The 14813-nt window shown below is 39.4% G+C and overlaps 1 protein-coding gene across 1 annotated transcript in view; it reads left to right on the top strand.

Moving 5' to 3' along the window:
- The window catches only part of SEC24A (SEC24 homolog A, COPII coat complex component), a 446244-nt gene that overhangs the window by 199842 nt on the left and 231589 nt on the right, over window positions 1–14813 (top strand). The window contains exons 8-9 of the mRNA XM_069199250.1: window positions 8627–8753; window positions 9305–9414. Coding sequence (XP_069055351.1) covers window positions 8627–8753; window positions 9305–9414 — 237 coding nt within the window. The remainder of the gene's footprint in view (window positions 1–8626; window positions 8754–9304; window positions 9415–14813) is intronic.

Genomic DNA, 14813 nt, shown 5'->3' with positions numbered 1-14813 from the left:
GGAGGACCTTTCTTTCTACAGAAAGCAAGACAATGAGGCTTCTTTATCTGATTGATTGATTCACAAATAGAACCAAAAACACACACCGCTCCCTAAGCAAGGTTTTCATATTCTATGTGAAATTAGAAGTATTGCATGTAATATTGCACTATCATTAACAGCTTTTGATAATCTTATCCGAGTTTGTGGCACAAGGATTACAGATGTTTATACCAACCACCTGGCAAAATTTGTAAGTGCAAGGTTCACCTAGATGTCTCAATTTTATCTGTCCGCAGAGTATTTTTTTTAAACACCTTTTCCACTGAGGAAGCAGTTTTCACTTTTTTGAAGCAGAGGGTACTTTGGTCTGGTGACCCTGAACTAAGCTTTACGAACAGTTGCTAGCTAACCCTGTATGAGATACAATAATAAAAAACATTAATGCATTTTTATACTGGAGGAAAAGCGAATTACCAATTAAAGAACAATATACATTATATACTGTACATTTTAAAAGTATGTGGTCCATTAGAAAGTCATACACACCTGATAGATGGTCTACCCTTCTTTTAATTTATCCAACGGGGAGAAATACATTGTTGTGTAAGCTTTCTCTCAAATATTATGATTGAATCTTCAACAGTCACATTTGCAGAAATAATTTACACCTTGCACTCCAATGTCACTTGACAGGAGTCATGGGCTAAGAACGTTTTCATGTGTTTTTACAGTTTCCCTAGCTGAAAATAACGTTGTGCTTATTTGTTTCCTTTGAAGCCCAGATGTCTCTTGGAAATGAATTTGATTCCGGAGGTTAATTCAGTGCTTACATACTTCATTGCTGCTGGTTACTGATGTCTTCCAGAAGATATGGGGCTTGCAATAGGAAAATACCATGTGTGCAGAGCTGCCTAGCGATGAACATTTGGGCAGATAGCTTGGGGAGCTAGCAAGGCTCATCCTATGCAGTTTATAATAGTTACTGTACAATTGTTTGTCCAGTTTGTAATGTAGATCCCTTTCTGGAATGGAGAGGGGTCCATCATTTATCATATTGCAGTGTAGTATATCCTAACTTCTTTTGGTTGTCCAGTGTAAGATTTTGCTGATCGTTGTTAGGGATGTGAAAGCTAATGTGTTGCTGGATTGTTATATATGTCTCACCTTTAGCCGTCATATTTAGTTTCTCAAAAATGTTATTCCTTACCCCCTGAATTTCTTTGACCGATATGAAATCTGTTTCACATAAACCACCCGGAAAGACTGAAAGCTTTGCAGGTCTCAGTTCTGGGGTACTTCAAACCCCTTTTGTAGTAAAACAATTTTGTAATTTGAACAAGCCTGCCCTTGCCAAATTGTCAAGAGATTTGGTTATGTGAGGAATTTGAGACCCATGCTTTTGTTATGCAAATTTTGCATATGATTCAGAATACAGTAATTTAATTGCATCCTAAATAGAGTGTACAAATCCTTGTAGGTTGTTGTCGAGTTTGTTGGCTTGTCCAGTGGCACAATGAGTTCAGTTACAGACGTCTTCCACCCTGACTCATGCCCGTCACTTAATATGTAATTTGAGATGCTGGGCAATAGACTCTGACACCTGGCTGGCTAGAACAGGCTAATCAACTTTGGGGTTTCCTTGCTAATGCACAATTTTTGTGATTCTGTACTAGCATTGAAAAATATGTTTTGACTTTGTCACTAGTGGAGAAATGTCAATGGTAATAATCAGAAATGGATGTAACAGTTCGGACTTGCCTGTCACTCTTCTGCCATTCCTGTCTAACATGGTTAAGGTGAGAATATTTATCTCTAAAGATCGGCCTTGAGGAATGCTGCAACAGGTGGGAAACCACCTTGTAAATTAAAGGTTAGGTTTCTAAATCCCTAGGTAAATGTTTTTCTGGTCTTGGTATTTAAGAGGATGCTTTATCAATTCATTAGCACGTGATAAACGGTTTGGCATGATCTGTCACACTAATCATTTTTTTTCTGGTGTGGCGCTGTAATCTTCTGTTGCTTCACGGGGGTTCAATGAGATAACAACCTTCTGCTTTTCATCACAAATTTTATTACCACAAAGAGGTTGGTGCTTCTGAAAGTTATATGCAAAGGGTTCAGTGACCAGTATGTTTAGGAATGAGATAAGGGGTAGCCATATCCAGTGCACAAGCGTAGGGAACATTTGGAAGATGTTTACTCACTCAGTTGTTAGTGCTGCAGGCTGGTTTGTGATACAGCTAGGCAATCAGTTGTAGAATATTCAGAACCTCAAAAATCATAGTGAAAATCACACATGACGAAGTCAACTTCTCTCTTTGCATCAGGTAACCATGTTCAGGTATCTCGGAAAAAGCAGAATGCCTGTGTTTTTAAAGCTTTTTCAATCCTTAACTCTTTAGCTGCTGAGGATGTTCCACCCACAATGCTGAGGCTTTTTTTTTTTAATATTTGGGGCACTTTATCCTTCATACAATATTTCCCACAAAAGATATCCATGCCAATTTTGTGTCCTATTTTGGGGAGTCTAATGGTTCTGTTTGTGGATTTATCTTGAAGGACTTGAGATAAAAACTGAAATGTAGTAAATGTGTTTTTAAAAATAAGTGGGGAAAAAGTGCTGTGCAAGAAAGAGAATGTTTTTCCCCTCACAATATTCCCTACTTTCAGGGGCAAGCAGAGTTCTTGGAAACATTATTTGCGTTAGTTTTTGCATTTTTCCAAGCACTAGTCTAATTTTTCTTTTTTGGTTTCTAAGGACATGTAGTATGTGTTTGGAAACAAGTGTGAAATCCATTGGTTGCACACAGAAAGCTATGCCTATCTCAGAAGTAGACCAAATTATGAATTCAGCAACGGGGTGTAGATCATTTATGGATGTCTTACAGAAAGTAGTAATTGAAATCAAACATACGGGAAAATACAAATGGGAAACTTTACAATCTGTAGTTTTTTTTTTTTGCCTCAGTCTCAAATTGACAGGTACATCCATCAGACCCTTCTATTGTGCACATACATACTGTTTGCTGGTTCTCCAGTATCACTCAATATCCAGGGCCGACAACTGAGCTAGCACCTTTTTAAAAATAAACGTTATTGTTTTTTTGTGGATAGCACATAGACATTACATCAGAGTTCTGAACATGAGTAATGTTGCTTCCTGCAAGGCTCACTGTTCTTCCTGAATGGCATTTGGAACCGGGGCACACTGACTGATAAACACATGGTAGTAAGCTTCTCATCCACTGGGGGTGAATGTAGGCTGAAGACAAATTACACGTTAAAGGAGCTACATATCACAACCGTATCTTAAGGAAGCAATTACCTATTTTCCTCCCGGAGCATAAATTGTAAAGATTGAACAACCCATGACAGAACTTTTTATTTCTTGAAAAGCCATGATAAACACCCAATCTCCCCCACCCCAACCCCTTGCGGTCTGCTTGCTTCCTAATAGTCGCTCTTGATCTGAGAAACAGGCTTGTTGGACTTTACATTTAACCATGTTACTCGCTGGCTCAAGATTCTTAGTATGCTTGCAGACCTCCACTGGCATGCCATTGTTCCTGAATTGCAGCTTTGGATATTTCATTATGTACCTACGAAGCATCATTTCATATGGTAAAATCTAATGAATGAAAAATGGGTATGAAAGAAACTTTAGCATTTTTTTAAATGTGCCCTAGATAATTAGTTTAAAACGGTGGTTATGTGTACAGCTCTGGATTTGTTTATCTGAAATATCATGTAATTCAGAGGGCATTTTGCAAAATGTGTTTTCATGCCCACACTGACTCCATTTTAGAAGCCAAAAATAGAGAGAAATGTAATTGATAACAACAGGTTTTCTACTATTCTGTGTTCCCTACACTGCTCCTGATAAAAACAGTACCACACGTGTATGTCTGCACCTATCGCCCACGACTGGAAATTCTCCAGATCGCAACATGGAGGCATCACTTCTTCAGCTTTTAAATTGACCTGTTTTGACAATGTATGTAGCCATGGAATTTAAGCTTTGACATACACTACCCACGGAAACCTACTGTACCTGAAATTCCTGTTAATTAAGCATTCAAGGAGGTCCATGGTGGTGTGACTTTGCATGGATTCCACTACAATATCTTACCCAGAATTCACTGCAAACTTCAAACATTGCCTGAAATCACACACCCTCCTCACATTTCTGCCAGGAAAAGTTAGGGCATCTGTGGAGATAAAATTCCTACCACCCAGTATTAACATACATCACCCAATAAAAATGGGTGAGGTACTTTTTGTGGCTTTAGAGGTGGGAGAGCAGCCTTCTGTCAGGACAGGCTAGCCTGCCTCTTTTTTTTTTTAAACTGATCCCTGGCATCCAGTGCTCTTTCTGACCTCCCGGGGGAGGCTGTGGATGTACCCTCTAATTTTCCCTCTGGGAAAGGGAGGGCAACAGTATGACTGCTGAATCAGGGGTGCAGTGTAAGCCGGCCTCCACCCCATTTTATATTTTGTAAACATTGTGTGTGGTGGGCAGAAAGACTGTTGGGTTAGCTATGGAGTGGGGCACAACCCAATGCCTTATATATATATTTTTTTTTTGTTGCAATACTAATATCCCTGCTTTCTGGTAGAGTATTATTTGGCCTCTTCATGCTGGCTGTCAAATCAAAATGTGGTGCATTGCCCTCTCCGTAAATAGCAACACTACTTACTGGCCTCTGACAAAGACAATTATTGGTTGTAATTGTTACTACAGAATTTGTCAGTCGCAGCATATATGTTCTCATTATGGTACTAGCACAGCTTGGTTGTCTCCATCTGTACACTTGCAATGTGGGTCAAAATCTGCGGGCCCTAAATTAGACCTTAAACTGATTGATTGATTCTTAGAAATTGCCTTTTAAATGTTGATTTTTTAAAGTCGAGAGGCAACGCCACAGGTTCAGGTGTAAGTCTGACGTCTGATTTAAATAAACCTTCAGAACTATATGTAACACATTAGTTAGGACTTGCTTTGAGGTTGAAATTCCTGTGCTTAGATTACGTAGCCTATCATTTTGTTAATTCAGGGTAGACCTAATGTCATCACTAATGAATGTTAGGCTTGAGAAGTTAGACCCTTATCAGATATTGCAACGTGAATTTCTGGTTTATTCTCCCTGGGCCCCTATAATCTCAGGAACATGACTTGCTGATTATGCTGGGTGTAATGGCCCTCCTTATTTTGTGAAATGTGAATATCCTATTGTGTAGCATCATACGTTTAAATCCTCTCAATGGAGTGGCATGTAAAGTTATTTTCCTCTCCCCCACATTTGTTTATGCAAAATTTAAAATTCAGCTTCATAGAGATGGGACACAAGAATACCATTTTGTGCATATTTCATGTAGACCCTGCAGTAGACTCTATCTTCGCATATGGCTCCTCATTTAAACAGGAATATCCTTAAAAGTGAACAATACACCTACATGTTCCTGTCATGCACTGATATGCATTCTTATACCCAGTGAATTAAATTGTTAGTTATTTGCTTTGTCAATAGCTAGAGTAGATTTCAGCTTGGAGAATTCGATGGCAGTGGGGTGTGGTACACTAACACTGCCAAATGTTGATCTGTTTCCAGGTACCTTATTAGGAACATTTGTGTAATAATAAAAATCAACAAAACATTGAGCATCCCCACTGGACAGGTCTAAAACAACTGTGTACATCATTGTACTCTGTAAGGTGGAGTAGTTACCCTTGTCAGGTTGCCCTACATAACTGCAGCATCAAACAGTTATGCTCTTTAATAAAGGGTGTGTGGAGGGAAAGAAAGTTCCAACGACTGGAAGAGATTATGGATTTGTATACCTACCATTTGCCAGCTGTGTCATAACTAATGCATCTTAACTAACTTATGGGGGCTGTCTCTGGGTATTTGTTTTTTTGTTACATTTTTTTACTATATCATTAGGGGCTTCTGAAAGTTTCCCTTTGTTAATCTGATCATATGTCTCTGCATCCAAGGTCAAACTTGGTCACCTGGTGCCTTTTATTCTACCTTTTCTTCTATTTAAGTGGTCAGTCCCTACTATCTATTGATTCCACACCCCCCCCCCAGCTGTAAAATTCTTTACAGTTCAAGCCTTGACCCCATCCTTGGTGAAGTACACTTTGGCTGGATAGTGAAAATATCAAGAGTCCTTCCTACATATTCAGTCTGTTTTAACCTAGATATTTCTTGGTTCTAGGATTTTCTGGACCTGAGCCATGTTTGGTTGTGCCGATGATTGTTTCAGAAAAGTATTGATAGCTTTGCATATTAGCTGGGGTTTGATCATTGAAGCTTGCTAAGATCAGAGTATTTTTCTTTGTTTCATGGTTTTTGCCAGCTGATCATCAAAAATGTGTATGACCTATTTTTCCGTTATCTCAATTCTCCATAGGCTGTCAGAATTATGACACTTTGCAGAATCCTGGTTTCTCCCATTGTGGCGATTTTTCTGTCTTTCTCATCCTCTGTCTTTACACTTTGTGTTTCTCCCTCTCGCTGTTAAATATCTAATGCAGAAAATAAGTTCCAGTCACTAAAAAGGAGTTCTGGTGGGCCCACCTGCTCAAATTAATCACTGAAATTAAAAATGTTTGTATCTGACTTTTGAAAGAAGAAATTACATGGAACTTAAAAAAAAAAAATGCAACTGTGAGGCAGGAATGTTAATGGACCACTGGGATGAGCTAAAACACATTATCGTGGCTCGTGCAGTAAGGTCTAGTGCCTAGGTGATCTTAATAAAAGGGTAAGATTTAAACTCTGCAAATGAAATATTTCGTAAAGTGATATTGGGTCCAAGAGGCATTACAGTCTACCTCAAAATTGGCACACAGTTGTGCTGCAGGGTTCAAAGGACAAATAAGTTGCTGATGGGCAAGAAAAAATGGGTTATGCAGTGTTGATGCCTCTCTATTAAAATGAAAATTTTAGAAGTACAGGTGAGTAAATTAGTGCAGAGCAATCATCAATGACTTGTCTTCAGTAATGGAGATCAGTGTTGTGTTAGCAAGTAGACTGTCACGGATCGGGATTGACAACAATTTTATTATTGTCATCTTGTTATTAGGGACTCTGCATGTGTGACAGAACAAGTGTGATACAAGCAACAATTTCCTATGTGCTGTATAGTAATCCAAATGCTCGAAGATTATCCCTTATGGCATTTATGTTGAGAGCTGAACCTACTGAAAAAGCATAGGCAGTCCTAAATCTTGTTTGCTGTTGTATTCAATAAATTCTCTACCGTTTTTAAATTCCATCTTTGCAGGGTCTATGTCATGGAATGCCAGAAAACTCAATAGGTAGTTTTTGTGCTGAGGACGCCTACATGAAACACACCTTCTGTACACTAGATAGTTCTCGATATGGTGATTTGGAACCTGGATAAAATGCTGCAAAGATAGATTTTCACCTTTCAGTAGTTTACATGGGCCTTGGCTAATCTGATTTACAGTGGATAGATGGCAAGTATATTTATAATTGTAAGGAGAATTTGACACAACTGCCCAGTATCCAATCTGATATTTACAATTTTTACCAAAACAGTAGCTTTGAAGATTTTTGGGGCTGTATGGATCATGGACATCCTTTTTAGTGATGAGGTCTTTTATAACGTTGTTGTGGAGAATTAGGAGAAAATAAGCTGTAACAATATAGTAGATGTAGATGGACAATTGTCAGCGCAATGGTCTTTAGAAAATTGCAGCTTGTTCTGCAGACTGATCTGAACTCGTTAGTGTATTTTATATTACAACCCTATTACTTCGCCCAAATGAGGTAACTAAAAATATGGTTGGCGTACAGTGAAGTAAGCCAGTGGTTGAGGTGGCCCCACCCACTGTCCCATCCTGTATGCTGAAGAGAACAGAATAAAAATATGAATGAGACAATAACAGATAAAAGGATGGAAATGACTGAAAGTCCCTACAAATAAGTATACTTATCAGCATATCCTGTGTTTTTATGCCTAGGTTGGTGGGAGAAAAATTGGAAAATCATAAACTGACAGTTTTTCCACTTTTAAACATGAACTTAAAATAGCAAATATGTAAAGAAATGACTTGCAAAATAATTGAGTTCTCTTGAAGCTATTAAGGTAAACAAAGGCACAAATTACTTTAAAAAAAAAAATATATATATATATATATATATATATATTTTCAACAAATTACTTCTTCAAAAAGAAGACAATGTTACAGCCACTGGTGTTACAATCGAAAAAATTAATTTAATCTGGCAGAACAAACAAAAACAGCAAAAGAACTCTAACGCGTTTCAGGAGACATGGCTCCCTTATTCACAGAGACATATATATGATTTTAGCCTAAATTGATTTCTAGTACCACTATGTCCTTTCATCTAAACATACCCAAATTGCTGGCATTTTTTCTGACAAAGGTGACATCACTGTAGACATATCTTAACCAAAATGAACGTCTGCTGTTATGGCGTGCTCCTAAAGTAGCTTTGCTTCTTTGAGAGCGCACCATGAACATGCATCCAAAACCAGAATCTCCTAACGGTTTTGGAAACTAAATTCTTTCTGTATTCTAAGCATCTACCTCATTTTAGTATTTTTAAGCAGTGTTTGGCATGTGATACATATCGCTCCTCTTTTCTAGCAATTACCTGTTGTCACCTCCAGCACCATCGTGAGATGTCGCTCTTGTAGGACATACATCAACCCTTTTGTCAGTTTCCTAGATCAACGGAGGTGGAAGTGCAACTTGTGCTACAGAGTCAATGATGGTAGGTATGCAGCTCTTAGTTAAACTCCAGTGTTTTGCACTACAGTTTGCTGACCGTAATATCACATATTTAGGTCTTGATGAGTCATGATTACATAGATGATGCTGGAATTGTATACATAACTGACAACATGGGCACCAAATTGAGACATTATACTCTTAAGAAAACTGATGTGCTGATAAGAAAAGCACACAGATTCGTGGGGTTTTGAAGTCCCTATTGCTTAAGTCTCTACTGGTGCTACATTGTTCGATTGCGATAATCTTCAGACGTGGAGATTTTAACTCCTGACTCATTCGACCTTTAGTGGAGCCTGCTTTTAAGATATTATAGTGCTTTATAACTTTAGAGACCACAGCCTACTTGTAGGTAATCCTGTCTCTTCTTAGTATTTGGATTTATGTTGCTTACTTGGTAACCTTTCTTTGCTTGTGTTTTGATTTTGCGTTTGGAACTGCTGAGGTTTTAAAATTGCAGTAATATTTTGTCTGTAAGCCATAGGATTCTCTAGACACAAATGTAGTAACTGCTAATGTTGTGTTTTTATATAGTTCCTGAAGAATTTATGTACAATCCTGTAACAAGAGTCTACGGAGAACCCCATAAAAGACCTGAAGTTCAGAATGCAACAATTGAATTCATGGCGCCTTCCGAGTACATGGTAAGTTACTATGCTGATGGGTATTTTGATGAGGAGCACTCCAGGTGACACAAGTAATGAAGGTACATAGACATTTTGGGGGATCCTATATTTTATTCTATAGGTTTGGACTCTTAGCAAAGGCTAGGGCATAGATTAGCTGCCAAATAGGAATAGGATGATTTTAGATAGATAATAAGACGAGTACCTCCCAAAAATATTTAATTGGTTATTTTTGCAGCATCTTCAGATTCTTACATTTCCTTCAGTACGCTACATTGCACAAAGAACAAGTAATTTCATGCCTCTGTTTTTTAAGCAGGGAATGTGCTTTAGGAAATTGGAATTCTGTTGTGAAAGGCCACTTACATGCCATACACTTATTGATGTAACAGAGCCTACATTATTGACAATTAGTCTAGTGCAGATTGCAAGATGATATTATTGATCATTCGTCTAGTGTAAATTAGGTTATTTTGCTATTTTTTACATGGCAATCAGTTTGTGGGGGCCACTCATGGCGATTCAGATGACCCTATTGCTGAACATATTATTTTATTTCCCCTCTTAATGATATCGCTATAATCCACCATTTTTTCAACTCCCCTTTCCTAAGATGAGCACCTTAACAATATCTGCTCTTCTAGAGCTGTGTCAGACGTGTATGTTCAATTAGTGGACAGAACAGGTCTGCAAATAAATATTAATGTGTTAGATACTTTAGTGGCTTTGAAAGTATCTAGGTTTGATAGTCTCTCTTGTTTAAAACAAAAAAAAAGAAAAAGCCTACTTCAATGTGTACGGAATATTGTTTGAACCAGAAAGCTAGAGAAGACTTTTGAAACGCCACAATTATCCACTGTTGGGTTGGTGTCATAAACTGCCATCTCATACCTTCTATTGTCCTGGATGAGTTAACCTGGTCACTGAAGTTATTGTGCTGGTTAAAAGCAGACCCAAACCATTAGTTGTATGCATATATAAAGCACATATGAGATGTTCATTATGGTGCAGGTGCCCACTTAATTGCTAAATTTGAAACGTGGCTCTCTTCTAAAACTGTGTCCACCTCGATGGGAGTTATCTGTAGGATATTGTTCTCTGGTCGAGGAAGGAATCCCCCCCATCTCTGTTGTCCATGTCGTGTGCAGTCTGCCAGAGAGATCGCATTGCAGACTTATGATCATGTTGGATACCACTACATCCCTTCTCTGTAGAAAATGTGAAACTGGTGATGATGGAGGTGGCAGATCGCTGACTTACGATCTTTAGAACTTTTTTTGTGTTCTTGGGAATTGTAGTTCTCATAGGACAGCCCTTCTGTACAAAATATGTTGAACTCGTACTCAATACACATTTGTATGGTACTCAATATGGTTGTGGAAGTTTGAAACTAAACGAGGCAGCAAGCATTTATGTGAGAGACGGTAGGTGGGGGGCAGGTAGTAGGGGTTTGTAGTCCATCATGGTTGCTAATGTTTTTTGTTTGGGCAAACGTGTCCATATTGTAAATATTCTTTTTGACTTATACATTTAACTCAAGTAGCTTTATCAACATTATGAATCACGTGATACATATATCTCAACTTATTTTCCCATACTGGGGCAGGTTCCCACTTGTAATGATTTACACGATTTTCTCATGTGGAACACCATAACTCTATTAATTTAAAAACGAAATTGAACATTGTGAAAGTGTACAGAATACTCATCATTTGTGCTCGCTTTAGTGCAGATCAAAAAATTATAGACTCTAGAAAGATGAATAAATGAAATTGTTGATTTTATCGTGTGTTGCAATAGATTAGCTCTATTGTAGTGCGAATACTGCACTGCAGAATCGTCAGCCGTTTTTTTTTTTTAATTTATTTTTTTAGCCCTTTAGAAATGGGTCTGCCTCTTGCCTCTCTTCCTGATTGTGGTCAGGTGTGGCTGTGGGGGCCAGGTGCAGAATGCTCCAATCTCTTTGTACCTTCATTGTGGGTACTCCAACCTAGATGCAATCTCACTGCAAGTATCATCAGTTTAGACAACGGCTAAGTCTGCAAAGACAGCCTGAAAAAGGCACATTAAATATGAAGGGGACTAAACCATTTCTAGAAGTGCAAACAAATACACATACCCTTTATAAGAATAGGTGCTCTTGGCGCACTTGCTGTTCCAATTTTATGTCCTTTTTGACCAAGGAATGGGTGCTTCACAGAGTACCTCGTAGATCTCTGCCCATCGAAGGCTAGTGTCTTTCTGACAGATAGCTACTCAGAGCTAAGATGGCTTCACCTGGAGTTCGAATTGAACCGAGCTGCTCCCTGTCCTGCCCTTGGAAGAGGAGGGAAGAAATAAACCTACCCTGCAGGAGTGGACTTTTGGCATAGTTGACCTCAGCGTGGTGGGTTTGTCTGACAGAGACTTCTGAAAGCATAACTGCCATGTTCAAAGCTCAGTATCAATTAGCATATCTGGAACAAAGGATTTTCATCATTTCTGAAGTGCGCCTGAGCAGATAATCCTCTCAAGCCTCCTCTCACAGCTGTGGCCCCTGACATTGTGTGCCTGAACGTTCTGCGACTGTTGCTAATTAGTAGCACTCATTAAGGGTGCCTGAATTGACTTGACAGTCCCAGCCATGAAACTTGCTCCAAATGTGCCAGAGCAGGCTTGTATTGGGGTTAGCCTGTGGCACTTCTTCAATGTGTGCCTTTACAAACTGTCACTAGAAGTTAAGCTGCTGCCTCAAGGCACTTGCAACTGTGTGCTGAAGTGACTGTGCTTCTACTTATGTACTGACTAGAAGTGTATCTGATCAGACCAAGCCTCGACCGCTGCACTACTATGTATTGAAGTGTATTAGCTGCCATTCTGGAACCTGGGACCAGAAGCTAACCACCTCAACCTATGAAGGTCCAAGCTGAGGAATCGCGCAGTCCAGGAAGAGGAACGCCCTTCCAGGAAATGCAGGCCTATCCATCGTTGACGCCGAGAAAAGAGCCAGCAACTGAAGACAACTGCTTGCCTGTTGCTGCCTTTGGATGCTTCTGCATGGCTTGTGTCTGCCTGGGAGGAGAGGAGTAGCGGATTGACACACCAACAGCCAGTGTGTCATATTCCACTGCAGCACTGCTGGAGGACTGGGACTGAGGAGTGAAAAGTAGGAGTGAGGCCTACTGCAGACCCAAACTGTGGTTGAGGCCAACTCTGAGAGGCTGAGTACCTGCTAGTGTTTACCATACCTTGGGGGTGAGGGGGCTCCATGCCTGTGCTGAAACTTGCACTTGGTGTACCTTAGACTTCTCATTTTGTAAAGATACCCACTGGACAGTCATGTTAATTCACTGTTAGGTCTCAGTGCTGAACCTGTTGTACCACTACACTAATCTCCATGAAAAGCCTGTGAATGCCTACTATTGCTGTTATTCAGAGTCAAGTGATAAAGGTGCTGTACTTGGCCCAGTTTGCAGAGCCATGGTGTGACAGACCATGGATCATTGGCAGCAAATGACCCTGGTCCCCAAACCTGTGGCTCAGTAATCTCGGTAATCCCGGTTTGACCACAACCCTTCCCCTATTCCCCCCCACCACCACCCTTAGAGGGTGCGGGGGGTGAATCTGATAGGGGTGATGTATCCTTCATTTTTCCCCAGATGTACTCATCAGTTATTGAAAATTGACATATGGAGATGTTATAGGATGGCACCAATGCCAGGTGCTTTGCTCAAGAGACGCTCAAGCCAAAAAGGTTTGTCGCAAGGTAAAATCTTTGTGATGCCTTCCGCTTTGTGGGATAGATATCAGACTATGGGGAATGTTAAAGAAGTAGTCAAAGCCCACACCTTTACTGTCAAAAGTGAAGGCGGGAGTAACAACAAAGTCTTCTTGAAACCCAAGGTTTACTAATCTTAAATATCAAGGAAGGGTATTTCAAGTGAAAAGATACAGAAAACCATCAAAACCTTACTCTTGGTGAAGATTATATCAAACTGCCTAGGAATCTTCAGGTCAGGCAGTGAAGCAACAATACGGAGATACTGGACTCTGACATCAAGACTCTACACATAACCAGTTTTCTATTTTAAAAAAATCTAATATCAGAGGTCTTAGCATTCTCACTTAGTTTGAAGCCGGAGGATGGCACCCAAATAACAAATGGATAAACAATGTCATGAAAAGTAATTCAGCCAATAAACGTTCCATCAAGGCTCTCCTCCTTAGCTGTCTTTGTAAGAAGACCAAGTCTATAGACAAGATACCAGAGCCATATTTAAGAGGCAGTCAAATAAAAGCAGCCATAATTAAGAGGAGGAAGAGAAACTGATATGTTGCAACACATTATGAGAAGGAACGTTAACCATCTTTTTGTCATTAACTGCAGATAAGTGGTCGATTTAATTAATTTATTACAGTGCAGGCCACGTTACCAAGATAAAGGATGAGAAGGAATGAATTAGTTGAACACATCATATATAGAGCAACGTCCTTGAGGCAAAGAGAACTGATCAATTCCACTACTGTGTGTCAAATGAGTTCCTAATGTTTCTAATATGCTATAAGTCGATTGAGAAAGCATTTGTTTGTAGTGGAAGCTGCATTTAATCAGCGAAGGCTTGCATGTTTACCATGTCTTGGACAGCAGTCTGACGAAGGAGTATTTTTTTTATGCAAACGTCCACAAAAAGGTAACAAGTAAGATAGAACTAAATTAATTCCTTGAAGTACGTAGCTGTATATGACGAAATTACTTCCAAATCAGTATGTGTAGTTTCCTATTTTATAGCAACGTTCAGTGTAAGGGCCGCAAGTCCTTCCAAAGCCAATATTCCTTATATACCTGACCATGAAGGAAGTGTTTAAATTGTTGGAAGATGTTATCATGCATTCACTTGCTAATATATGATAGTTTGCATGTAGGACCACTCCCTGCATGTGGCTGTATACACAATGGTCCCAATCTTTCGCATATTCAGATCTAATGTTTCTAATTATAGTGGTAGAAAGACCTTGAATTGGTGTAATACGTGCAGTGTTTCAAAGTGAAAGGCATTCACAAACAAGAATGCAAAGTCTTTGCAGCATCAGACATGACTATATAAGGGTAAGAAGCGTGTGTTGGATCTGACTATCAGATGAATGGCAGTTGTCTGCACAATGTATCACTGTGTTGTAGCTGGGACATGTGGCCCTAGCACTGAAGTATTTCAAACAATCATACACAACAAAGTTGTACCGATCCTAATGGATAATACCACCTCTGTGTTCTACTTTCTTCAAAAGGAGCCCAGTATATTTCACACTAGGCCATTGAATGGTTTATCACTTTTACAGCAGTGTTTTTATCAGAACTAGAAGATGCGGGGCAGATTAATTGAGTTTCCAAATGCAAGGTGCTCTTCAGAAATGGGAGCTACCCTTAAACTGTTTGCCAC

Source organism: Pleurodeles waltl, chromosome 7 (assembly GCF_031143425.1).
Source record: "Pleurodeles waltl isolate 20211129_DDA chromosome 7, aPleWal1.hap1.20221129, whole genome shotgun sequence".
Classification (NCBI taxonomy): Eukaryota; Metazoa; Chordata; class Amphibia; order Caudata; family Salamandridae; genus Pleurodeles; species Pleurodeles waltl.
The sequence above is the reverse complement of the archived record's forward strand: the minus strand, read 5'-3'. Positions and strand labels throughout refer to the sequence as shown.